The 27,678-nt window shown below is 44.8% G+C and overlaps 1 protein-coding gene across 2 annotated transcripts in view; it reads right to left on the bottom strand.

The window, feature by feature from the left end:
- The window catches only part of asap2a (ArfGAP with SH3 domain, ankyrin repeat and PH domain 2a), a 47,593-nt gene extending 20,421 nt beyond the window's left edge, over nucleotides 1–27,172 (bottom strand). For both annotated transcript variants that reach the window (XM_072364774.1, XM_072364775.1), the window contains exons 1-4: nucleotides 26,577–27,172; nucleotides 12,254–12,326; nucleotides 6,842–6,987; nucleotides 5,879–5,953 (exon numbers count right to left, since the gene is read on the bottom strand). In XM_072364774.1, coding sequence (XP_072220875.1) covers nucleotides 5,879–5,953; nucleotides 6,842–6,987; nucleotides 12,254–12,326; nucleotides 26,577–26,702 — 420 coding nt within the window. In that variant the 5' untranslated portion in view covers nucleotides 26,703–27,172. The remainder of the gene's footprint in view (nucleotides 1–5,878; nucleotides 5,954–6,841; nucleotides 6,988–12,253; nucleotides 12,327–26,576) is intronic.
- Nucleotides 27,173–27,678: the final 506 nt, after the last annotated feature.

Genomic DNA, 27,678 nt, shown 5'->3' with positions numbered 1-27,678 from the left:
AAAAAAAGAAAGAAAAGTGAAATTATAGATTATAAACAGCAGCCATACACAGGTGTATTTCTGTAATGTTTAGTTCATCATTTAACAAGCAGAAAATGACTCAATGGCATAATCTGTTTAGATGTTGACTCTACAGCAGGTTGGGTCCAGTTTCTATGTCCATGCCTTCAGCTATGGCGAGGAACACTGGTTAATGAGTGCAAAGTTTGCAAATACTTTGTTTAGAGGGTTACCAGGTCATACAAGCCTAGGAGAGGCACAGGGGCTGATCCAGGAATTATACATCCACTTCTATATCCATTTTAGTCTGGGAATAACTCCAGGAGGAAGTTTAGTTTGAGACGGAGTGTCCCTGCCACCCTGACATGGACTAAGCAGCTTGAAGAATATAAATGGGAAATGCTTAAACTGATCCCAACCGGTCTGGTAAGGGAGACCATATGATTTAAATGATACATGATTTAAAACTACATTTTGCAGTGAACCGCTGTTTCCACAATTTGGAAACCTTTTGAATATTGTGAAACATTCATGTTTACTTTTCCTACCACTTGTCAGATGAGGTCATCAGTGGTATTTAAACAGCAGATATGAAGGTGCAGCCAGATGCTGATAAGCTCAGTACAAAGAAATAAAAGGGAGGGAGTCGGCCAATATGTCCAAAAGTAGTAAAACTCCACAGAATCACCTCCGAAGCTCATTAATTCACACACTATATCAACGTACCGAACACAGAAACTACAATTTATGGCTTAATGAGAATCTATGTGCTATATTAACATTTATTAACTAACTTCAGTGACATTAGTGAGCTTCAAAGGTTTTTAACTGCTGAACAGAAGCAGAAAAGCTACCCCCCCATTTTCAGTCTCTTTGTTAGGCCTCAGAATGCAACAGTGACCAACTGTATCAACCATCCCATCGAGCTCTTGAGGAAGAAATCAAAGACATACAACTGACAGAATGCTAAACCGAGCTAAATGTGACCAAGAGTAAAGTATATCGATGGATTAACAAAGTGAAAATAACTATTAGTTACTGTCAGATGTTTAAATGTGAGAATTCCTTTCTCGTTGACTAATGAACAAAGTTACTGTTCGTGCATTTGTGTGTGTGCAGGTGTGTCTTTCAGCCCCATGTGAATCAGAGCGATGAGTCATCCTCCTCACAGATGCAGAGCGGCTCCCAGCTCCAACACTGCAGGGAACCTTGCTGAGGGTTTGTGGAAAAGCAGGAGCGGGATGAGAGCGTCTTCGGCATTCGGAAACGCAAATTCCCTGGTGGCGCGACAACACAGGCGACACGCTCGACTTAACAATGTTGTTGCTGCAGCGCCGGGTAAACAGCGATGAGGTCATACATTTAGCAGCCTTTGCTCGGTCAAATTGACCATGTTGCTTACTAATGGCCTAAATGAATTGTTGCCCATTAGCAGTGCCAGGTTGATGGGGGAAATTTCTGCATGAATAATCAAATTAATTTAACAGCACCTACAGAGAAAAACATCTGCCCCCCCCCCAAAAAAAAACCAGCCCTTACAGAGTTGGTTATAAAAGTTTTAAGCAGCTCTCTTCTCATTTTTACCGCATTTCCATCTATAAATGCACAAAGCACTCCATTTTACTCCACAACTGAAGAGACTTTACGCTTTATTGCCATTGTTGGAGCTTCCGAGAGGACTGATCTCACAACTGACTTCCACTTCGACTGCAGAGGAGTAGCAGGTTCAACCTGTCAGCCCACAGGATCTCAGGGTGGGCCGAGTGAAGGAGCGCTCCGCCTTTCACTCAACCTGCTCAAGGGCAGAGACCACCGGAGAGCATAAAAGGCTATTTATGAAAGAAAAAAAAGAACAAAACTGAGAGGAAAACCGCCAAAGCAAGAGAGGAAGCCTCATAAAGACTGAACTGCAGGTCAAGAGAGAGCAAGAGAGAGAAAAAAAGAGTGAGCGGAAGGAAATGTCAGAGCCAGAGAGGGGAGAAAAATGGTAACAATGACTAAAAATACCAGACACAGGCATTGCTGGGCAGGGAAGGGCAGAGCAGTGTAGGCCAAGACACAGGGCAAAGCGCTCCCCAAGAGAGCAGCAGACTCCTAGCGCCTCGCCTCCCTGTCTGACTGAAACTGAAGGATGGAGAAAGAAGGTCACACCGCTGACAATGGTCTTTATTCACAAACGCACCGCCTCTTACAATCTAGAACCATAAGTGTCCAGGAGCAGCATTTCCAGCGACATATTCCTCACATCTTTTCCCACCGCCGAACGCAGCCTGGCTCTGTGACATGACCCCGTTAAGACTCACAAAGACAAAACTAAGACAACGGTCTTTAAGCATTGGAAAATAAGGTTGGTGCGTGGTTCAGACACTGCTACTCAGAGAAAAATATCTCAGTTCACCACCGGAGATAAGCAGGAAAATATATTATTATTGCTGCTGCTACAAACTATAAACTGAGTAAATCTCTCTTCTGCTGAGGTTTTAGGTCATAATACAATTTGCAACCCAGTAAGAAATGCAAGTGATCAGATATGTGTACTCATCTAAAATCTTTCAACATGCGTGGGTGTTTCGCGGTGTTCATGACCCACTGAATCACAATGAGGCCACCGCTGCTCTATCCACATGCATTAGTCCACGCAACCTCCCCACTGCCCTCCTCAGACTCCAAACAAACACGGTGGATTCAACACCGGCTAACCAGACGCTGTGACTGAATAGTGATGAGCCGATATGACTCACGGCGAGCGAGGAGCACAGACTCGTGAATAAGCAGAGGATGAGAGTTTCGGCTGCAGGCATGACATCATGCCGGCATCCACTCTGAAAGTCTGCTGTTAGCAAAAACGGGGAGGTGGACTCAGCACTTTCCAGCTTCCACTGAATGAGTTTGTCCTCAGCAAAAACACCACGATGTCTTCCATGAACCCCACGGCAGGTTTTTTCTTTTTTCCTTCCGTACAGCAGTAACTGAGGTGCATCCAGAGCAAAGTATTAAGTATTATAGGAATTTTCCATGTGTTATTTATCATCTATGGAGACTAGAAGGTGAGAACTGACCAATTAAAAGTGAGTTTGGCATATGAAATCCCCATTTGACTTCAGCGGTAAGTCGGCCATCGGTGTAGATGCGGTGGAAAATTGTGAGGTTTTAGCAGAGAAACAGCAGTAACAGGTTGCTAGGTGCTAGCACTATAATCCCAGAGCCATTAAGCAGCCTGCTCCCTCAGGGTCAGTTCATTGCGTTCATTGCCAAAGACAACGCTGGCAGAATATTAACAAGCTCTGAGGGAACAATAGTCACCGGAAAGCCATTCAGTCCTTAATGAAATCAACTTAAAGTCCTGGCAACTGCAATAGCACAGATACATTCGAAGTGGAGCATGTACACTCCACCTTTACAGAGATGTTTCATGTGTGGTGATGGGTAAGAATCACACCAATAACACCGTGATGCTTTTAAGTACTGGCGTGTAAAACTGACATTTTAGTAACGTCACAAGATGCCACTGCACAGAAGAAGAAGAAACTGTAAACAGCAGGGAATAACTACAAGGGTTTCGTGCATTTTTTTTTTGAAAATTAAAGAAAAACAAAGCAGTAAAGAGAAAATAGAGCTTATGACTTATTGACACCTCGCTGGAACCAACAGAAGCTTCCATGTCTTGTCCACCGGCTACAAAAGCCAACATTTGCCACTGAAAGCAAGCGCTTCCTCCTCTTCTGTGCATCAACTGAAGTTGTACAAGACAAACACATCGAACAACTCTTTTTCCAACAAGACAATGTGGTGTCTTGAAATAGTCTCAGAAGAAAGGCAACTTCATACTGTAGAGGTTTTGCCTGAAACCAGCGTGTGCAGATATAAACTAATATTTTCATTTAGAAATGCTCTGGAGGACCTTCAAGCTAAATCAATAAACTTGAAATTGGATTGGGTTATTTTCCATCTTTAAAATCCTTCATCTATAGTCCTTCACATCAATGATGCTACTTGTAAATCATAAAATACATACCTCTAACAACACTGAACTTCATTTGTCTCCATAGACCTCTTTGGTGTCCGTATCAACTCATTACTTAATCGTACTTTCCACCTTCACCTTGTAGTCTAAACACTCTGTCATGCAGGTCTGGACTCTTTCCTGCCCCCCTCTTCTCCTACCAGGTACTTCCCCCCAAGTAAGACATGACAGGAGTGAAGGAGGAGGATAATTACAGTAGACGAGGAAAATGATGATGGGGAAGGGAGAGACGAGGGAAAGGCCTTGAGCTCTGGAGCTGAGCAAGCTTTTCAAAGTTAAGAGAGAAGTGGACACAAGTGCCAGCCCATCACTTTCATCCTTACTTTACGTTTTCAAACCCTCAAGGCTTTAATTCCTGGGTTTAGTCATCAGCGGTGACATTTGCATGTGTGTGTGTGTGTGTGAAGTATGAAAACAGCCAGCAGCTCATTTGCTCTATGTCGGGGGGGGTAATGAGAATCATCTGAGGGCTAATGAGCAATAAGCGGGTGAGCATTACAGATGTGAGTGGCTGCCATAGTTGGACAGGGGCGCGAGGGGGTGGGCGACGGGAACAGAGTGAAAGGAAAGAGGAGGAGACAGTCGTGGAGTTTAAACAGAGAAGGGAGACAAAGACAGGAAATCACAGACGAAAGGAGCAGAACAGCTCAGGAGCAGATAGCAGCAGAAAAGAAAACAAGAGACTGACGGAAGGGACAAAAAGGGGAGCCGATGAGATGTGGAAACGCAGCCATGTGGCAGAAGGTCACGGGTGCAACTGGCATATCCATAGCAACCAGCCTTGTTAGAAAGTTGACTTTAATCGCATCATACCTCAGTGGAAGCCAAAGCCAATCACGTGGCTTTAGAATGAAAGGTCAGAGACCGCCACAGACAGTAACGAGAGCTGATTGCATTACAGATCTGCAGCCTGTCGACCAGAGGCTTCGGTCTGGATGCCGAACACACAACTGATTGTATGACCAAGTGTTGCCACTGCATATTGGACCAATGTGTCCGCGGCACCACCTATCCAAAATGTCGAGCCGGTTATATCTTTTGGGTTCAGTTAAAACTGGATCTTCCAAAAATGATACAAGCAAACATGACTGATACTGTTATAGCGCTGCATTATGTTTAAAAAAAAGAATGCTCTCGTTCCGTCATGTGTTGTAAATCCAACATGCTTTTGATTCCCTGAAAGCTCACCAGGCTAAAAGTCTGCCAGCCCGTGTGCTCTCTTGGCACCCTTTCTTTGCAGGAGTCTTTTTTGCAACTGCAGCAGTTGTGCTAACATTTCCACTGGTTAGTGATGGGCAAACATTGTGGCTTTAATCATATTTGATAGTCCATCTGAGCTTCACTCTTTTTGGAAACAGGTACGCAGTCTGAGGCAGCCCAAAACAGTGTAATATCAACTTTGTTAGCAGGACTGCAGAACTTGGAGGGCAGTAATTACTGTCAGGCATCTTCAAACTGCTTAGAACAGAGAGGCCTATGTGTACTATTAGCGACATTTTTATCTCTTGCTGCCCTTTTTCCTCGTCGAGATTAAGCCACCGCAGGAAGAACGTGTCTTCAAGTGACACTTAAATTAAATTTTGTCATTAGTCTGGGCTAATCCTGAACCCAAAACCAGCATTTTGTGCGAAATGGATGATAAAGTGTTCATTTTTCTCACTCATTGTCTCACTTTGTACGTTTCATGCAGGAGCAGAGTTGAGCATCTCTCACTTTGCTGAAACTCACATCTCGCCTTTCATTTTTTTCAAAGTCAGTGATGACACAGCAAAAGCCCAAAACTCAATATATTCGCTCATATGACACTTCCTGTTGAGTGGAGTAAGACTAAACCGTGCTGATTGGTTGCCTTACCCCTTTGACACCTTTCAGGTCTCCTTTCAGCAGGCTGTCCAGAGGGAAGGTGATGATGTTGTTCATGTTCTGGAACTGGAGGAGGGCGAAGAGTGACAAATAAGAGCTGAACGGTTGCATCACAGGATTTAAGGCAGCAGCAGACTTAAATTCAGGACACTTCTAAGTTTGTGGGCATGTGTGTGGATTTAGTGTCCGCTGGAAAAAGAGGCAAAAAACTAAAGAAAAACAAAGACTTTAATGCTGTTTTTTTTAAATCAAGAGTAAATTATGGTGATAAGAGAGGTAAACACAGTTGAATTATGTAAAACAATTAGCATTACTAATGAAGATAGTCATTAAACATATGGAGCAAAGTCTCTTAAGTCTAAAACTCCATCCCATTAGCATCTTATTGTTGCAAAGAACACACATTGACACATTTTTAGAGAAAAAAACAAAACAACTCTCCATTCAACTCCACTTTGACTACAGCAGACAGGCTGTTGGTATGATGCTGCACGTGTAACACGGGAAACCAGGCTTTGCAAAAGCTTTTGGAGATTACATCTTTATATCAAGGTCAGGTACAAACTCATATTGCTAAGGTGATATCAGTAATACCAAATCTCAAGCTCATAAAGACAACGTGGGGCTTTAACAGAGCAGGTTCAGGCCGAATCAGATCCAGAGGATATTTGGTGCTGCACTGGCTCTTTGGCCGCCTCGATGGAAAACTTGAGCTCCATCCTCGGGGCTTTAAGTTCCAGCTGGACCCAGTATGTGCTCAGAAGTGTGTATGTTAGAGAACACACAAAGTGACTCAGGGGGATATGGGCAATTAGTGACAGCATGGAAATCTTTCTTTGTCTCAGGGGAGTTTACCCAACTCCATCCAATCCACACGTACAGTACATGCTCCCACACACACACACACACACACACACACACACACGTAAACACACAAACCCTGCGTATACTCACAAGGTTTTTGAAAAGCGCAGTGAGCTCCTTGGTGAAGACTGAGAACTTGAGGAAGGCTGAACCCAGATCAGGATCGTCTCTGTACACGCAGTTTTCCCCAAACTTCTCCAGGGCCTGAGTGTACTGCTCCTCATTCTCCACGTGGGCTGGAACACACACACACACACACACACACACACACACACACAGATTAGCCTTGACAGGTGCTGGGAATCAGTAACGATTAGCAGGCTGTGAGAGAGCAGCAATCCCCTTTTCCCTTCCATTACAGTTTAAGACATCTCCTAACCAGCTCACTGCCGACTGGGGAGTTTGTCACAGCCTTTCCCAACCTAAGTCTGACAGTCTCATCATAATGCTGTCAGTCTAAGCAGAGCAGAATCTGTTTTTAACCTTCTTACGTTGGCTTGACGCAGACCTTTAACGTCTCAAAAGTACTTCATTTCAGGTGCTGTCTTTTTACTAAGTTTAAAAAATCCAGTTTTACTCAGTAAGTGCCTGAAAACTCAAAGATATTGACTTGACTCATTTTTATGTTGCAAGAGCATTGAAATCTTCTTCTTCTTCTGTCTTTGTTTGATTACTTGAATTCATTTCTAACCGCTCAAAAAACTATTTTTTTTTTCAGAGCTTTCAGTCGTTATTCTTACCTAAATTTTTCCAACATATATAGTTTATTTCCACGTTAGACTTCATTGTAAACGCTTGCATACATACATGTATTCCCAAATTCTAAGTCAAATTCAAAGTCTAAATTTGGCTTTTTCTACCACAAAGTCAAGCCCAGCTGATTCCAACTATTAACTCAAACATGCCATGCCTGGCAGGCGATAACAACTAATGCCAAGGGGACGGTGATTGAGCACGGGAAGGGGATCGCTGCCATGACAACACAGTAAGCAGCAACAGAAATGGGGGGGATGAGGAAGACTAACTAAAAGGCACCTGCAGCCACAACATGAGTCAGCTTTTAAGATGCCAAACACACACACACACACACACACACACACGGACAGATAAGGGAGCAGCCACACAAGTTCACTGATGTGGGGGGTTAATAGGTGAAGCTCAATAAACTCATGTCTGAGCCACAGAGATATCCATCATCCTATTAAAAGCGAAAAGCTGAAAGCCTCTGAGTCACTACCTGCAGGCATCCCCCCCGCACGAGACAACCAATTCAGTATCTTGTGGTGTGATGGGTGAGCTGGATGAAAGAACTGACATGAGACTAACTGCAAAGGTGGCAAAATGAGAGGGTTGGACAGACAAAGCAGACTAACAGAGAGTCTGTCGTACACAGACGTAATAAACTTCAGTCGCTGTCATGCGTCAGACGCCGACCACTACTGTTTACACATCAGCTCCAGCTATTGGGCTGTGGCTCTGCCAGGCTCCGGGCCAACAAGGCGGTGGCTTGTTGATGTTTTTCAAGTGGCACATGAGAGCTCTGCTATTCGGAGCTGACACATAGCGCAGCCCCGACACGGCTGCCAAGTGAGAACGCGTAACTGTTGGAACGTGACCTAAACACATCACACATGCAGGGCTCAGTGCAGAGCGGCTTTGAACTTCACACAGGGGTTGAGCGATGTGCTGAGCAGGTGAGCGTGGCAGGAAGAGAAACAAAAAGCACTGAGGTGACGCTTTCTAAAGATAGCACTGCAAATATCACTTTCCAATTTGGTGTTGACCTGCAAATGTTGGCTAAACATTCCCAGCACATTAAACTGGGACCGGGGGGGGGGGGGGGGGGGGGGGGGGGGGGGACGTGTCTTTATTCAGTAGTTGTAAGTAAACCCCTTGTTCTGTTGCATGAACTGATTAAAAATAACTCCTAATGTTTCCAGTACTTACTAACACAAGTGCGGTAGTGAAACAATCTCATGAGACGCAAATGTCAGCCAACAACCACAGAGATATCCCAGAGTTATTTCTCCGAGGAATGAGACTGTCTCACAATATGGTACAGTCACAGATAACAGAAAAAAAGTGCTTTAGTTCTTCAAAGACTGTGAAACACTGTTTCACACACTTTAAAAACACACAAATGACCTGCCAATACCGACTGTATTCACAGCATCTTATCTCTCAGCATACACGCGAACAAAAACACAGAAAAGAAATGACCGTGTACCGCTTGCAGGCGTCTGCTGAGGATTATCTAACATCCCAAAGGTTTGTTTTGCAGCTTCTTCCTACATTCTTTCTTACGCAAACACACAAGCGCGCACAGGGTCTAATCATCAGACAACAGACTGGCCCCTGCTTCCGCCTCTCCCATGCTCAGGCCCTGCAAGGCCTCATCTGCTGACGCTCACAAACACAGTGTGTGACCTCAAATTGTTTCCCCAGCTCTCCATGCACTTTGGGAAAACAACACTGGACTCCATGTCCTCTTAGAAACATGGCCGCCAGCATCAAGAGAAGGGAGACAGACTTATTATCCAATGAGGAAAAAAGGCTAATCGTTTCATTAACTTTTCAGGGAACATGCTCATTAGCTTTTTCGCTTGCTAATCAGTCACTAATCAAGCCGTGAAAAGGTGTGGCACATACACCTAAGATAACCACAGCTCTTTTTGTTTTTGTACACTTTAAACCAACAAGATTGAGTATAAAATGTAAAATTTTTGATTTACAAGTGCTGGGAAGCTCACATTTTAAGCTAAGCAGCTCCTGGCTGAAGTCTCATATTTACTATAAAAACATGAGCGTTATCAGTATTTTCATCCAACTCTAATCTTTTACTTTCACCTTTTGGTTTTCCTGGTTGCCTGATGGTCGGGAGAGAAATGCATGCGTGAGCGTGTGGCAGTGAGCCACAGGTTGTTCAGATCCCCACCTAAAAGTGCAGCAGCTGGGACACTGTCTGTGGCTGTCATCTGCAGCTTTGGCAGGCCCATCCCAGCAGCTCTGCTCAATCAGCTCCAGCTTCTTTAGAGCTCCGAGAGGCTGCTGCTGGTTTATTCATTAGATACAGCCAGCTGACACCATGACAAGTGCCTGCAGCAACACTGGGCACTCTCGCTCAGATTTTCCCTGACTGCCTCATCCCTTTCGCTCCGTTTCCCATCTTTTTGTCATTTATTTGGGTATCTGGTAAAAGCGTGCGTTGCTTATTCAGCTTCCGCGGATTTCCCCGGTCATGTTCACTTTTCCATCAGTTTATTTTCCTCTGACTATTGTAACAAAGCATCCCAAGTTTCCCCAGCCTCTCCAGTCTTCTCCTCCTCATTATTATTCCATGTCAGAGCTGAAAATATTCTTGTTGAGCTCTGGACTCGACAGCGAGTCACAGGAGCAGTGTGCTTTCAGCATTCTGAGGCTCCCTGTTGTTTTTTCAGTATTCAGATGTATTCGCCACAAGCGCTCTGCAGAACATCCAAGAAAACCAAGCTTTCATCCAGTAGAGAATAAATTTAGATACTGCATCACAAACACTTCTGTGCGGTTTATTTGCAACCAGCTTAGATCTTACCTGCACGTGCAATTTGCCTTTAGCTTTTTCCTCTCACGACTGTGTTCTACACCGTGTTGATTGCTTATTGCATCAAGTTGCATTCTTTGCCTATTTTCTTACTAGACCTTACCTGTGCACATGCAAACTATAAATCATATTTTTTCTCTGCAAACGACTGATTTAAAAACTGAAATAAATAGTAATAAATAAATAAGCAGACACTGTCTGAGACAGCACGCACAACTCAAGTAACTGCAGCACAGGACTTGCTGCTTATGAGCTAAACTTGATCTGACACAACAAACTGCAACCAAGCCACCCTCTCACTTCTCAGCTTCTTTGTTCTTATTGTGGGGTTGCAAAATGATCCCCTCGTGTTTTTACCAGACTGCAAAAGGACGATGGAAAGTGAAAGGCTGGAAAGACAGTTTCTGGGGATACTTCTGTAAAAGCCACCTCGTGCCCGTCTGTGTATCATTTACTGCCGGGCAGGTGCTGCATCAGAAAGCAGCTACTCTCAGCAGAAAACGTGAGTGCAGTGAAAGTAAACTATATTCCAAAGCTCTGAGCCATTAAACCAAACGGGGAAGCTGAGAGGAAATGACGAGCAGAGGCAAAAAGTTGCTCCGTCAGTTCTCTTGACCTCTAACGCCAACATACTGATCAGAGGAGCTTAAAAGGAGGACTATTTGTAAACCGCAGTTTTTGGTTGTGTTCAAAGCAGATCAGTGCTGGGGCAGCTTATCCATGATGAGAGTTTAGAACAGGTGACCTTGGTTAATGCGAGCTTCCTTTGAAAGAGACAAATAACTGCATCCCCCGGAGAAGCATTTGCACAGCCACCCTCCCTACTGTATGCACACATTCATGCTCGAAGGCAAAGAGGTCGATTTGCTTGCTTTCGATTTTCACAACTCCTGCTGACAAACTCAAGGTCTCAAACTTCTAAATGTAAACTAGAGCCAGCGTAAACATATGCTTCAGGGTATAGTGAGAACATGAGCATGAGTCTGTCCATGCTTCAGCACCCACACACAAACACAGCGTGTGCCCCTCCCCAGCTGTTCCTTTTTGGGGTCTGGATCAGACAGCTGTCCCTCTGGCCTGAACAGAGCTCACACTGTTCTGAAAAAGACCCGCTCAGCACATTGTTCTGAGGTCTCTCTTCTGTCTCAGCAGGGTTCTGTCAGGCCGGCCGAACAAAAGACATTGAAAACACCCAACACTGGCACAGCCAGCCACAGTGACCATGGAAATAACAATACACACACACACCCAGGCTGAAACCCTGATTCAAACGCCATCGGTAAAAAAAAGCATCAGCGACGCCATTAATGATCGTTTCTATTAATGCATTTTTGCCTTAAACCGATTAAAAAAAAAAAGAAATTTAAAAAAAGCTGTGAAAAGGTGGAAATAACCAGAAAGACACCCAGATATGAAGTATATGGAAGTATTTTCACTGAAAAAGTCCACCAGTGTAGACTGTCTGTGGCTGTAGACGGCAGAAAAGGTAAGAAAGTGCTGATCTGCCATTTTTTCCAACTCTTATTACAAAGTTTTGTTGCTGAGGAATCAAAACAGTTTATAACATATTTCTAGGTTTGGGTGTTTTCAAAGAATAAACTCAATGTGCTGCTGTGAGGGCAGATTATCAACACACAGAAAAGTGAATTCCAATCATTCAAACCACCAGACATAAAAGCACAAATCAGCTCTTTAGAATCAAACTGTGATAGGGATGATTTGATTTTAGAAATGTCTCGAAGGTGATAAAAAGCATTCTTAAAGTTATCACATGTGTGTGTTTCAGAAATCATGCTCACAGAGGAGTGAACAGAGAGAGAACCTTGGGGTTAACTAAGATAAGTGGCAGCTTCTGTCTACAACAAAGGTGATGAGACACGGAAATGAAAATTGTGAAGTCAGGGTCAGACGGCGGGACTCACCCAGACCAGATGCATAGATGGCCTTGACTGACTTCTTCATTTTGTAGAGAACGCTGCGATCCACATCCAGAGCCTGCAGAGACACGCACAAACAGTCAAACATGGAGAAGTCAACACTCGAGATAGTGGACATTTATGACCCTAATCTGGAGGTGTATTGCAGTCATAATGCAGATAACCAGATACCGTTCTGCTTGTGTGAGGCCTGTGTCGTTCCATCTTACAGAGATGCTACCATCCTTTACCGCTGAATTCTCTGAAAAGTTGACGTTCTCGCTCTTAATCGCACAACAGTGAAACTAACGCAGCACAGGGACTGTAAAACAAGTCTGTTATTTCTGAGGCAGACCGTTGTGTTGAATTAAGTCATCATATATTTTGGATTTAACAATATATATTATTTAATAGTCAATTCTTGGGTGTTCCTCCAACCCCCCCCCCTCCTCAAACCTGGAAAGCATGCCTGTTTACATAAGGTAGTGTGTGTGTGTGTGCCATGCCCAGTCTCATTCATGGAATAAATTATTCAGGGCAAAGCCAAGAATAGACCTCAGCTTCCTTATTAGTAATCATGCTAGTGTGTGTGTGTGTGTGTGTGTGTGTGTGTGTGTGTGTGTGTGGGCTTATCAGTACAGCAGCGGGAAGCTGAGGCCTGTTATATTAGGGGACAGGTTCCCCTCCAAAGCATCAAGTCCAGACTGTAACCGGAGCAAACACTGCAACACAGTCTCTTTTGGGCTCTTTTGGGATGACGGGGATTGTAGGAAATGAGTTTTTTTTTTTTTTAAGGATTTCATTAAGCACATCCGCTTGAGTAGGTCAAAACCGGCGCCACTCTTCCCTCATCTGACTGACGCGTATCAGATCCCCCGGACTCTCCGAAAAAACAAAAAACACACACGATGGCTCCGAGTCACACACACACACAAAAACTGTACACAGCTAAACACACAGCATTCTCTTTTCAACAGCTACATAAATGGGATTAGTAAACTTGAGGCCATGAATTGGGGCGGTTTGAATGTCAAAGCTAGGAGCGGTTTTGGTGTTGCGCCCGTGTTTGACCCACACAAACACAAAATGAAAAGGACAGAGGCGCAGAAAGAAAGAGACCTTAAAGGGAAAGTGACTGCTTGAAGGGTAAGCAGAAGAGCTCAGAGCTCAGAGAAAAGACACGAACGTGCACAAAGCGCTCTTTCACTCCTTTGTCAATAGTGGCTCAGAGGGGGCCACCTATTAAGTGTGAAGGGGGGGGGGGGGGGGGGGGGGGGGGGGGGGGCGGCGCAGTCAGCCTGTCGGGGTGTACAGTTACACTGGATGGACTCAGGGAGGAGGAAAGAACTCTGTGTGTGTGTGTGTGTGTGATATCTCAATGGCTACATTTACACACACAGTGAAATTAGGAGTAAAGATTGAACAAGTTAAGCTACACGGCACATTCTGATCTAACTCTCATCGTGTAGACGTGTACAGAATGCGCCTCAATTATAAAATCATGTAAACCGCATCTGGTGACACACAGGAGTTTGGGTTCTGGGTTTTTTTCACCTGTAAATGTGTGATTTTACATCTCAAGCTTAATGAGAGGTGAACATCTTCATTTTCAAGCATGCAGACAAAGGATTGCACCTTCTTTTGTTCAATCTTTCCATTGGCTTTTAATTCATGTGTTCATATTCTCTTCAAAAGAAAAGGGTTTTAGAGGGTGTGTTTTTTTTCAAACTCTGCTCTGGTTTTAGGCTTTTTTTTTTTAAATGACATCCTAAGTCTGAATAGTTTAAATTGCAAACGAAGTGATTGAAAAGAAATAAATGAATAAAAACAGCCGGCAATGTTGTGCAAATCAATCAAACGCAACATTTCAATGAGCTGAAACTCATCCCTCTTACTTTATTTGGGATTTCAGCTGCCGAGCAGTTTAATTTCATAATGCGCCAAATATTTCCAGTTGGGTGCAGGCCCCTGGACTGCAGGGAGGCCGACTTAAAATCAAATCATTGCTTCCATGTCAGACTGTGTGCGGAGCCTGTGTGATGCAAATGTTCTCCTCTGCACCCGCCTGAGAGGGTCCCTCGCATGCAGACCCAAAAACTAACAATGCCAACTGCGTGTGCAGATTATGCATGCGCCTTAATTAATCTCCTGTCATAAAAACACACCAGACCATCTTAAATCAGACTGGGCCAAGTGAGGGTTGCATCATTTCTCTACCTTATTTATATTGTGGGTTTTTGTTCCTTTGACTGGTTTCTTTTATTTATTTTTCTAACTATATTCAGTTACAATGGTTTGCAGATTTGCTCCTGAGCCCATGCAGTGTTTCCACAGCGGAATCAAACGACTTTCCAGTCCTTCTGGATCCTTTGTAGAAAGGTTGCTGCTGTCAAATTCAAAGTGAGCGTATTTATCAAAAGACTACAATCCCGCAGCCGGCAGTTCCTGGTGAAAGTAACACCTTCTAAAAATAAGATTTGCTGTCTTTTACCAAAGGAACTGCGCAAATTAAAAGAAGCCTATGAGCAAAAGTGGAACTTGAAATGCTGCGGTTTTAGTTCCTTCAGCTCCTGTTAAATGACTCATCTGGTACATATGCTATTATCCCATTATCTCTGCCTGGCTCAGACAGCCTCTCAAGCAGCAGCTTAGACCCCACACAGCCAAGCGTCTGCAAACTGAAGAGCAGGTATTCTTGCAGAGAAGGCACAGAAAAAGTCCCAAGCAAGTAGAACTGTTCTTTTGAAGCAAATCACAGATTCCCTTTCATGGCCGATCTGAGCCAACAACAAGAAGACTGATGGAGTTTTGCCAACAGAGCTGATATCTCCTTGAATTCTGCTCTATAAATGAAACCTAAAAAAAAAAACGCAAAATTCAAAACAAGTTGAACGTTCCAACTCTGTAGTGATCAGTTGAGGCCGAGAGTATCAAGGTGCGGAGGATTTGAGGTTAAACAAGGCCGAGCTACTTAAGGCAAAGCATGTAACAGGGTTTAACGGCTGAGAGCCACACGGAATCAATTGGATACAAGACTGTCTGTGAGTGTTTCACTTGTGCTTTTCAAGGAATCATGTCGATGACGTTCGTATGTTCTCAAACACTGGTACAGTGCAGCACCCACCGCTCCACCTTTGGAGCTTCTCAACTCATTCGCTGCATGCATAACACGATAATAAATATGTCACAGAAAAGCAGCGCTGCATTCGACTCAGCCGGGCTCCCTGGCAATAATGCGAATGTTTCCGAGGAGGGGGACAAGCCAAATGGACACGAGATTTATGACAATCTGTTCATTTTGTGACTAAAGCTTTTAGCGCATATGCTGCATCAGTGCAATCAGATGGCAGCTGTGTGTTCTGCTGTAGCATCATCTAACTGCCTCCGTTTTAGGGGCTCTTTGTCACCTACTGCTATGGAAACAGCGGCTGGACGACATTCATTTCAATTAGACCTAAATCGTGTCGCTATACCAACGTAAATAACAGGGCTGTCCAAGCTCTTATAGTCGACCAGAACTAAGAAAAAGACAGGCGGGGCTTAATACATGCAAGTTAAGTAGAGTTACAGTTACAGATCGACTTGGCCGGTCAACTGGGCAACTCCCTCAACTTTGTCAGATGATGTTGTGCTTATAAAATGAGGATTTTATCAGAATAAAAGTCTGGAAATGCCTTAAATGACTGAGAGTTCACACAGTTTTACACAGAAGTTCATCTTAAGTCACAATTTCTGACACGTTTAGCCATCTGACAGAAGAAGAAGAAAGATATGTGAATGAGAGCAGCTTTATTGGGGATTTGGCTGCATCAATTACACAATTGAATCAAGCAAAAACAATGCACGCTGTTCCACCAACTTATTCTTCTGTGTACTGGACAGGAACTGTGGAGCATGTGCGATCATATGATCAACTGGCCCGGTTGACCCCCCCCTCATCCAGGATGTCCGCACTTTGCTATTGTGGCTACAGCCAGTGTCCAAAATTATTAACCACAATTATTAACTAGTGCATCTTTCATTTTTCAGCATTTCCTTTCGCTGCTGAGTCAAACAGTTTGATTCCTGACAGGGGCGAGGCATCCTGCTCCATCTGAGCCCCTGGTTAACCTCCACATTATATCAGTAACGAGCCTGTGAATCAGTCAGACAGATTGAAGCCTTGCCATTCACCTTTGGAGTGGACGGGTCCCTCGCTTTCACAAAAAACACACAGACAATATCACGCTCCAGCAGACTCTTTCACTCCCTATAGAGTGGTCTGACAGCACAATAGACAAGCAGGGTAATAAACCAGCTGAACACAACAAACACTCTCCTCTAAATCAATCTCATTCTCTCAAGCAATCAATCATTCCTGCACATTTTCATGCTGATATGCTCCGCAGGGCTGAGCATCACGCCACCAGTCGTGCGAGCCCCGATACTCGAAGGGCATTCTCTTCTATATTAGACCATTTCAAAGCCCCCCGTCTCTCCCAAAAAAAACTTTTCACAGTGAGAGGGGGAATTCCACATGCATGCATCCTTTCTTCATAGCAGGATGACAGCTGAAAATCTACACAATGGATCCATGCCGAGCCTGGAGCTGCTTTGCAAGCACACTTCATACAACATTAGTGAAGTGTCAGCAGTTCTCCTCTCCCGTTATCGGCTCACGGTAAACTCAGAGTGGCTCTTTTCTGACGCCCTGCCAGCCTGAGCAGGAGGAGATACCCAAACTGAATTGAATTAATCCTCGTCTTAAAGCATGACATCATCAAAATCATTGTGATTACAATCGCGCACCATCTGCTGCAGCCAATCTGCACACGCCATCGCAACCTTGCAGGGTCACGGAGGTCGTCGTCGTGGAGATCCATTCACTTATGCACATGCACTTCCTGAATGGCTGAGCACAATGCGTCGGGTCACTGAGCTTCGCCAGAGCACCTAAGAGATAGATAATATCTAAAGTGTTTTCAGAGGCAGATACAGGAGGACATAAGATACTCTAAACCCCATTTAGGCTCAGGGCGCTTAGCTCCATGTATGGTGACAGAGGTTTCTGAGACTGGGTTCTTTTAAATAGACAAGTCATTGTGACTGAGAGATGGAATAGAACTTAGGGAAAAAAAGGTGGAAAATGAAAGAAAACTGAAAGCTTTTGCCATGGCCTTCACAGTCTCCCAACCTAAACACCACCAAATATCTGGATACACAGACAAGGTCAGGCAAAATTCTTGTCTTTGTCCAAAACAAACCAAAAGATAGTGAGTTAAAAAAAAAAAACAGGCAGCAGGAATGAAGTTTGGGGAACTTTTATCTTGTAAAAAGCCTTCAGTGACTGAATTACAAACAGCTGATACATTTCCTTGCGACTGCTGATGTCACTGATGAACCGCTCAATTTCAGGGGAAATGTGACTGACACAAAGACGCCATGAACTTGAATTGCACTGCGTTTGAAACGGACCAAAGAGTGTTTTTATGCACCCGAGCTTTGAGACGAACATACGAGCTCGTCAGAACCCGAAGCACTCGCATCGTGCGAAGACAGACGGGACAGCGTGGGCAGCAGCAAAAGTGAGCCCAGCCAGAAAGCCTGTTATATCGCAGCAGTTTCCCCCACTTTCTCCACTCGCTGAAGAAGAAAGACATTCCTGGGTGATTGCATGCCGCAGTGACTGACAGACAAGACAGAGATCCAGCTCCATTGTTCTCGCCAACTAACTATCTGCTGATGACAGCATGTCTGCTCTACAAGACGCTATTCCGCCTCTCTCGGAGGCCCAATCACCATACAGAACACACATGTCCACTTCCAACAAAAGGCAATCCAAACAGTCCTCCTTGACTGTAGTAGGACCGTTACCATCACTCCAGACTTATTTAAAGCCCCCACACTCACAGCTGGTTCCGTCTGTGTGTCTTAATATCTTGTCTAATAACCTTGCCTCACCCTGTAACTACCCCCCCGCCCCCTTCCCCCACCTCCTGCAGCAGTCATGTGAGGAAACAGTCTGCTACATAGTGTGAAGGGATTAAGAATCCAGCAGTTGGGATGTAATTATCCAATTTATGGGGTACAGTATCTGCGATGGTGGGTTGTAATCCATCTCTTATTGGAGGGACCAGATGTTACAATTAAACAAAGCAGACTTCATAAAAAGAGAAAGAGCATTTAAATGATGCACTGCAACAAGACACAGATAGCGATGGGTGACACAGGAAGACTTGACGTCGCATTCGTTTCATCACTGGGGTGTGGTCAGCCTGCACAGGTTGGAGAAGCAGCAGAAACCGAAACATCCGGTTGGAAACTGCCACATAAAGTAAAACAAAAGGTACATCCTCCAGACACTGACCGGCGCAGAGTACTGCTGGGACGGATGGGACGGACACCATCAGGACAGCTGAGTTGATGGGTTGCCACTCGACACGTTTATATGAGACAAGAAAAACAATAAACCGAATTATCATGGCAGTACGACCAAAAGCAGACTTTTGAAATGCACCATGTGTTGAAATGTCTTCAAACATATTGGTCTGACCAAAGAAAATCACGGTCGAATCATGAGGCTAGAAAACCGTGGCTGCAGTATACGCTCAGGTAGACCAAAAATGGGCCAAGTTCCATATCTTATATAGAAAAAAGAAAAAAAAGAGAGAAAAAAGTAAACCATAAGCGTACATCAATCCAACCCAATTCCCAATAAAGCTGTTCTTATTCTCGGATTTTTCCGTTTCTCTTGTCAAACAGCTCCATGTGTCAGAAAGGATCATTGAAATTCAGTCCATTAAGACTACATGTCAACTCGCAGTCGCCTTAGAGCATTTCCAGATGTCGCTCTGCTCTAATAAAATCTTGATTTTATCATATGACTTTTATTACTTCTGCATCATCTCATTCAAGTACAGTCTGTGCAGTAAATTTGGCTATGCAGAGCTGCTGTCTGCAGCTCCACATGTGGCACAGCTGGAGCACACACTCATCTGAAACAGGTTGAAAATAACACACACAGTTCAACCACTAAGACATTAAAAAGAAAGCAGAGCAAAGCCTTTTCCACCGTAATACAATCGATGTGAAATTCTGTCCTTAAGGAAGCAACTGTAGGATAGAAGCTATGACTGAACTTTTAAAGGGGAAAAGAAAGAAGAAGAAAACACACTCAAGTGGTTCATTCACAACTTTTCACCAAGCCGAATGTGAAGAGTCAATATTTGGACAGAACTGGGTTCACCAAGCTGACTGCGAACCGACCATGTTTGCAGGGCTTCTCTGTTCTCTCACACAGTGGACATGTGAGCGGCAAACTGCCCCAGGGAAGCAGGGAAAAACTCTACGTTGAAAGCTCACCATTCGTATGGGACAGCGAGCAAAGGGAAGGGGGAGGGGGCTTTTTACAGTGTCATGAGGCTGTCTGACATAAGCTCATTAACACAGACGCTTTTTGGGACTTTTGGAGACCGAGCTGCACAAAAAAACCTTCCAAGGATTTAATACTTGCCAAAGTTCTCCTGTTGGACTTCTCAAGGACGTCTGATTGCAAGCAAGTAGGAGCAGTTTCAGTCAGGTTTTCCACCTGACTGCCAAGTTACTGAAACATCTTTTCCACCGACAAGTCCTGTGGTATTTTAGCACCGGCACACTTGCTGCTTTACAGCTCCTCAGCGAGCACTACAAAGAGCGCTGTTGGACCAAAGTCTTGGCTACCAGCTGCCAGAAGTCACACTGGGACGACAGCATCAACTGTAGTAGTTCAAGTGTCAGAGAAAACAAACTTTTATTCAAACTGCAGAGGCGATTTAAGGGTGTTTTAAACTTTACAAGCCGGGAAAGCTTTTTGTTTCCGCTGCGGTCCTTTCAAGGTGATAACACCTCTGCCCGCGGCGAGGTTTTTGTACTTCAGGTTTTTATCCCTGTTCTCATTTTTAAAAAAGCATGTACTTCTGCATAACTAATTTAGTGAGGATCATGAGGAAGTACATGCTTTATTTCAAGCTAACACGGCTCTGAATTATGAACAATACTAAGAAAGACTTGAAGTCATCCTATTCAAATGGCCCGTCCAAATTCAACGCAAGTAACTAATAAAGTTTATAAATCTAGCAGGAGGCTAATAAAAAAAGGGTTGGGGAATGAGGGCCAAATGTTGGAGATGAAAAACCTCACCTTGGGAGTTTCTCTTGGACTCTTTTCACACAGACGTTTTGTGCTGGCCTCGTGGTGTCCGAGCAGCGGTGCCAGGGGCAAAATGCCCAACGATTACCGAACAGTTCTGTAGAGTATGATCATTACTGAAAGAGACGGAGGGGAAATTACCTGCTTTCCCTTGGAAAACACTGCAGTAAACCACCGGAGAAACTGTGTAAGACAGAGCTCACTTCATACATACAGAAGAGAAGACCTGTGTCTCATACCAGCTTCTTTGAATTCCACTGCGAGGCAAACAAGAAAAGAACTTCAGCCGGTCCCTCCACACATCCAAGTTACCTGCTCTCGAAGGCTGCGTATTTGATCCATTTCTTCTGTATTCATTTGTGTGTGTGTGTGTCTCAGCTCCTGGTAAGTCTCCTCTGGCCGACCCAGGTAGCGTAGCACACCTAAAGCCGTCACCTTGCTGAACATGTCTGATGTGAGGAAGCAAGCAAGAACAAAAAAGGCTAAAACAGAGCGAGTCACAAGCCAGAAGCCTCTGTTGGCTTTCATATTAAAGTGGGATAAAATGTCATGTATAGCTCTTCTTAAAAAGAAAAGACTAAATCCTAAAATGATGAGGAACAAAGTGCCTCGGCTCAGCTGTCACACGCCTGATCTTTTTGAGACGGAGGAATTTTGGAGACTTAAAATCCTCTGAAAAGCCTTGGAGGAGTTTCCCCAACGTGGAAAAAAAGTCTGGGTCACTTCTCTGAGTGAAAGTGACAGCCGGACAACACAGCTGTGACGGCTCACCCCTCCCAACGCACCGTGAACCCGGGCAACACAGAGTGACCAGGACTACAAATCAATGGCGGAGTTCATTAATGAAGAGGCACGGCCTGTCAGAGAACAACAGCCTTCAACAGGAGCCGTCTTAGACAATCTGGCTCAGCACACTGTGATGGATGAGATGAGCTTTAAGTTCTCATCTTCCCCCAGTGGCACGAGTATCTAAGCTCTGAAGATTTGACTGGGTCAGACAGCAGCCAGTCTTGTCTTGCCTTTTCACAATGCTGAACCAGGTTTTCATGAAGAAAATAGACTCACTGGGCTCATTAATGACCAACAGCTTCAGTTAAGTGGGATCAAATCCATATTAAGTCCTAAAATAAGCACCAACTCGGCTTCTGAATATTCAAAAGGGGTTGAAGAATAAATGTAACACGTCCTAACAGTCGAAGTCTGTTGGGGGAGATCGTGGCTTTGAATCGATCGGGGCACGAATTTGACCCTTACCCTTGGTAGATCCACGGGGGGGGCTGCTGCATAGTAATGAGGCCTGGTTAGAGTCTGTAGTCGGGTGATAACCCCAAAGCTCCAGGCTCAGGGGGCTGGAGAGACACCTCTCATCTTAAATAAATACCCCCGTGGAAGCATTTATACAGCAGTCTTATTAAAAAGAATGAAAATCTGGAAGAACAAACGTAAACAGACTCAGTCTTCTCTGATGCTTTAACTACAGTGCAGTGAGGAAAAAAAAATCAAGGGATGACCACTGCAGAAGTAAGGATGAAGTGAGGAGACAAGAAACCCTGCCAGAAATCCCATTTCAACTACAGGAGCCATTAAGCTTCTTTACCAAAGACTGACCAGAGTGGCTGTGAGGTTAAGGCTGTTCATTTGGACCAGACAGCACATTAAGGTCATGTGTGCATGGGAGCTCATAGATCCCTCTGTGTGCCTCTAAAGCTATTAGATGTGGATTACCCTAGCATTGATAATCCTACAGTCTGAATGCTTGTTAAAACTTTCCTCCAGGCCACCTGTTCCACGGGGGGCAGCTGTCGTCCCCGACCAGGTCCCAGCCTTTAGCGCCAACCGTGCCTGGAATGAGGGGAGGGGGATCGAGGCAGGAGGGGGACATGCAGTCTCTTGGCCGGGAACCACAGAAGTGTCAAAACAAGCAAACAGGCTGAGAGAATGACGAGAGCACACTTGCCCTCAGGTGTTAACGCTTCCAGTCATAAATCGTTGCGCTTTGAATAAGACTTTCAAGACAAAACGGTAACAGTGAAAAAAAAATGTTTTGATCTGCACCAACCGGTTATGCAAAAACAGAGCAGTGTAGCCACGGGGGGAGTATGAAAATACAAGTAAGATATCATCTCGTGTAAACAGAATACACGACTTTATTTAACGCCAGCATCAGGAAAGCCAGAAACAATGAGCGAGACCCAGACTAATGTCTGGAATGACCTGCAGCCATGACCAACAGTTGCCTGTGCATGCTATGAATACCATTTCTCACCAATAATCACTCCAGCAGCAATCCAGAGAGCCTTTTATAATGCATAGCAGGCATAGCAGTGTGATGGACCACTGCTGGATGAATTAATAGCCAAATGAAAGACTAATGACGCTAGCCTTCCAGACGGAGTTACCCCTTACAGAAGAGCCGGCCTATGAAAAGCGGACAATGTCTTTAAATAACAGTTATTCACAGATGAAAAATGAGCAAACTGAAAAGAGCAGAGAGAGAGGGATAGTGGAGTCAGGATATTAATCATGCAGCTACTCTCTTTTCCCCCCAATTAGATATGGGTTGTGCAGTGTTTTTTTTTTTTGTTGTTTTTTTTACCAGCGATGCAAAAGCACTGAACATTTAACTGCATGGTTTATGTGCTTTTCACTGTAAAAGCAAAGAAAGAAGGCTGAAATAACTCGTCAAGAAACTTTAAAACTACAAAGCGGCCGTGTAACCAAAGGTCTGACACAGCTGGAAACACAAAAGCTGGCCCAGAATATCACGTGGCGTCGGCTCTGATGCTCAACTTTCTCAACACTTTGAGAGGGCGACTGATGCCATACACGGTGTCAAAGACTGACCAAAAACCACCACAATGTGTGCCCGTTTCCAGCCTCGAGCAGACAACCTCGTGAGCTGCTCCTTGGGCGAGACATAAGCAAAGAGGCATCATTAGTGAGCCCAGTATTTAACACAGATGTCAGCTCTGCCCTCAGGGCCGGACACTCCCATAAATGGATCTTCTAAGTTTTTGGTTGAACATCAAGCAAAGTCTTTGTTATACTGCCACTTTGTCATCTATTGAAATGGGGGAATAAGCATGAGCATGTGAAAATAACTCACAAGGGGTTAAACAACTCAAATTCGACCCCGTTTCTTATAAACATAACCATATGGCGAAATTCTAATCATGTCATTCTGCAGGTACTGCGTCAAAACGATCATTCTGAACAAAAAGTGGCGTTTTTTTTGTTTATTTCTGAGAAGTCTGCACAGAGGGAAGTCAGTACAAGTGTTTTCAATGAGCACAAAGAAGGGGGGGGGTCATGACACATAGCCCAATATCCTCTTACTGGATAAACAGGTTTTTATTGCTGTGGTTTTGCAAATGAAAACCAACACGCACACACATGCACACAAGCTGCCCGAATGGCAGGCAGTTTAAAACTACTAGCCCCCAATTAAGCTGGTGTCAGATGCAATTAAGTTTAGAAGGAAATAACCGGACAGCATTGTGGACCCACTAACAGAAAAACGCTTTCTTTTCCACTCCGATCTGTTGTTAATGTGTTTAAAGGGTTCCTGTAAAGAGAAGGCAGCAGAGGTCAGTTTTTAAGGTCTTTTAATAGGGTGAGACTTTAAGTCCAACAGATATGCAAAGATCTGGAGAGGCAGTTGATTTAATGCAGTCCGTTTACTACATTTGCCTGTATTCCTTCTGCTGTTTTGATGGTGCACACTTCCTCACCGGCGTGTGCGCTCTTCCACAGACACACGGTGCACGTGCGTTGACCGTTTCATAACCCGAACGCATTGGTTTTATCGAGGTTCGCGCTCTGTTCTCGCTGGCAAAAGGATTAAGAGGCAGATTTATCCCAAACAAACCATCTGGATCAGCAGATTTCCACACCAATAATCGCACCCCTCTACTTACGAGCGAGCCTCCCTCGTCAACAAGTTGCAGCCACACAAAAAGCAGAACAGGACAAGGACACATCACCTTTGTGCGCTGTGAGATCATCGATTCGCTCTCAGAAAAAGGTTCAAATGCACTTCTTTTTTTCTTTATTTATTTTAAACTGAAGTACGACCCATGTCTGGCAAAAGCCTGTCTGTATTTGTTGTTGGTGCCAAAAGGAGACTGTGTGAAAGGAGTCAGCAACAAAGCCAACAGCCCATTTAACAAAACCTGCAGGTGCCACTTCGCCAAACACGAGGCGTTCTTGGAAATGATATCCCAGCTGCTCTCCTCAGCCGTCAGCTGAAGGGTGAAAACCAGGAGGCGAGCACTTCCGTTGCAAACTGCTTTTCTCAAGAAGAACAGACTCAGCACAGTGTTTGAAACTCAGTGTGATGCTGAGAAACAGCAGTGTAAATATTCCATTTGGCATTCATGAATACGCCCACATGTGGATGTGTTATTGTCCTCAAGGGCGAAAGAGGATGCAAGATGCTTGTTGATATCTGTTTGGACGTATGTAAAAAGGCGTTTGAGATTCCAAACAGGCCCGCAGACAATAAGTGGAAGTGTTCCTCATCCACTGCGGTGTTTAATTGGTCCAACAGAGCAAAGTTTGTGGGGTCTAGTTGTCCCAACAACACGGCTTTGTGCTCCAGGAGGTCAACGTGAAACAACAACACGCTGCTCCACGTCTCTGCGGCAGAACTCTGAAACAAAGCTGCCGAATTAGACTCTCCAACCCAACAATTCAACCTCACAAGCCAGCAATTACCACTGCCCCGCTTCATGAAGAGAGTAAAATCCACTCTTATTTGCCTTCTCCAACCGAAAAACACATTCCTCTCCAAGCGGGGCTGAAATGGTTCCCAGTGACAGATTATTGGCTATTTTTAAAGCAAGCTGCACCAGAGGTTTGAGCGGAAACGTGTGCAGCGAGGAGCCAGACGCTGAAGTGGAGCACCTGTCAGCGTGAGCAGGTGGACATCTGTCTGTCTGCCGGGATCAGTCCTCCACAAGCTTTAAAAATAAACCTACAACCCGCACTGAGGTGTGGAAGATCAGACAGCTTAAGGCAGAGCTCACGGTGAGCCCAGATGTGGATTAACAGAGTAAAACCAGCATCAGTGGCCAATCTCTCCTCCACATGCCGCATTCAAGCTGCCTAAAATAAAAGAAAGGTGCAAGGCCCCAAATGGTCGCCCACAGCCCCACCTGAACACTCCTCCTGCACAAAATCATTCCCTTCCCTACACGTCATGACCCAGCGTCCTCGAGCCTACCCTAATTTACAAAGCAGAGACACACTAACACACATAACACCGAGCTACTCGTGTGGGAAATTCTATTTTTACAGCCCAGCAGGGCGAGGCTCCGCCATCCAGTACACAAAGTAGGGAAACTAAAACAAGGGAGGGAGGAAGGCGGCTGAGGGCAATCAGGGAACAAAGCGGAAGTGTCCTTCCTCCTGATGACCTGCAAGTTAAAGGAATACAAAGTGCCCTCTGTGCACAGAAAGTGGAGTGCAGCTGTAAACTGGGGCATACGGTTTCTCCCCCATCACTGCAGCTATATGCATTTAGCCGAGATAAAAACCGGCTAAATCGAGTGCATTTAGCTGGTTGACCTCTAACTTTGGCATCATGTTTTTGCCTGCCCTGACTACAGCACAGAAGCGGCATGTCTGTCCGGGCTGGAGGAGGGATACCGCCTCTGGGTTTTCTCCTTTTTTTTTTTGGAGGGGGGCGTCTTTCTTTATCTCAAATCATGGGGTCAAACGATAACAAGGTAAAAGCCACATATCCAAAAACGGTACTGTGAACCTTCACTGACTTGGCTGTACCTGCTCAGGCTAATCCCTATGAGGGCAAAACAAATTCAACCTCCGGTTTAAATCCGCCCCACAATTTTACAACACGGAGCCGTACCGACAAACCTCGATGAACAACGTCTGAGTCCGTCAGAAAGTCAACTTGGAGCGCGAGGGATGCGAAAGACCGCTTCCTTTTACAATCAATGGAGGTGACCTGCTACCCGGAGCCCATGGAAAGATTTATGTGAGCGCGCGCGCGTTTGATTTTCTCTCCCCTTTACCAAAAAACACTGCCTGGGACATGCCGCCCAGGAAAAGAATGAGTATCTTAAGCTTTATAGGTGGATGTCTGCATTAGCAACTCGTCTGTTTGGATAAGGGGGGACTCTACAAGCCCAGAGTCACTCACCTCCTCCAGAGCAGCCACTGTATTCCTACAGTGTGACATCCTGGTGGTGAAATTAGAGGCAGTCGGCGACTTGTAATCCTCATTGGTCTCTGCCACAAACTCTGAAACTGTGATTTGGTCCGGCATAATTAATCCCTTATCTTTTGGAAAGAAGAAGAAGAAGAAGGACACAAGACTTTTCTCAACCCCCCCACCCCCCTCCTCGTTAGTACAGTTTTAGCCCGGAAATTTCTCAAAGCAGTAGTAGCAGCAGGAGTGTCTTTGAAGGTCCCCGCGGGCAGTAAACCATCTCCGGCGGGCTTATGTCATTCCCTCGGTCGTTCCCAGTACAATCCTGTGCAGCGGCGGGGCACGCGGGTTGCAGTGTTGCCGCTCTCACCGCGCCGTGCTACAAGGTGATGGATAGGTTAAATCTCTCCAGCCTCTCAGCCCCGCTACTCCTTCTCCGTTCAGTTGGGCAACTCCTCCTCAGTGCACAGTGGGAAGTGAAGCCTCCGCAATGACGCCTCGGTGTCCTCTCTGAATGTCCAGAACCCGCGACTAGTCGGAGGTTACTTCTCCCTCTGCCAAGCCCCGGGAAACAACAGCCGACCGGTTTCAACGGGAGCGCAAGAAGATTGACAAAGGTAGAGGAGGGGATTCAATGGACCCACACCAGCCAATGGAGAGCAGGAGCTGGAAACCAGAAGCCAATCAGAATTCATGGAATTATGCTGCCTTTACTTGTCCCTTGTAAACTATCATATCATAGTTTCTGTAAGCACTGTAGTGCGAGAAAGTCTTAAGCAATCATAAGAAATGACTCATCGCTCGATAAACAAATATATATATATATATATATAAAGTAAGAATAAAGAATACTAAAACGAGACTTTAACAGTTTACTCACCATTCGATTAAATTATGGTTATAGTAGGAACAAGTAGAAAAGCATCAGTCAGTACTTTGATACAAGTTCAATATATAATAAAAGTGACATGACAACACGAAAGGGTCAACACACCAAGCCCTCAGGTAGTGTGGATTTTACAGAATTGAAAAACACTTGCAAACTGGGATTTTATAACATTCAAACTTTTTCATGGCACGTGAACAGCATTGA

The sequence above is a fragment of the Leuresthes tenuis genome, unplaced genomic scaffold, assembly GCF_036924035.1.
Source record: "Leuresthes tenuis unplaced genomic scaffold, fLeuTen1.0.hap1 SCAF_15, whole genome shotgun sequence".
Lineage (NCBI taxonomy): Eukaryota > Metazoa > Chordata > Actinopteri > Atheriniformes > Atherinopsidae > Leuresthes > Leuresthes tenuis.
The sequence above is the reverse complement of the archived record's forward strand: the minus strand, read 5'-3'. Positions and strand labels throughout refer to the sequence as shown.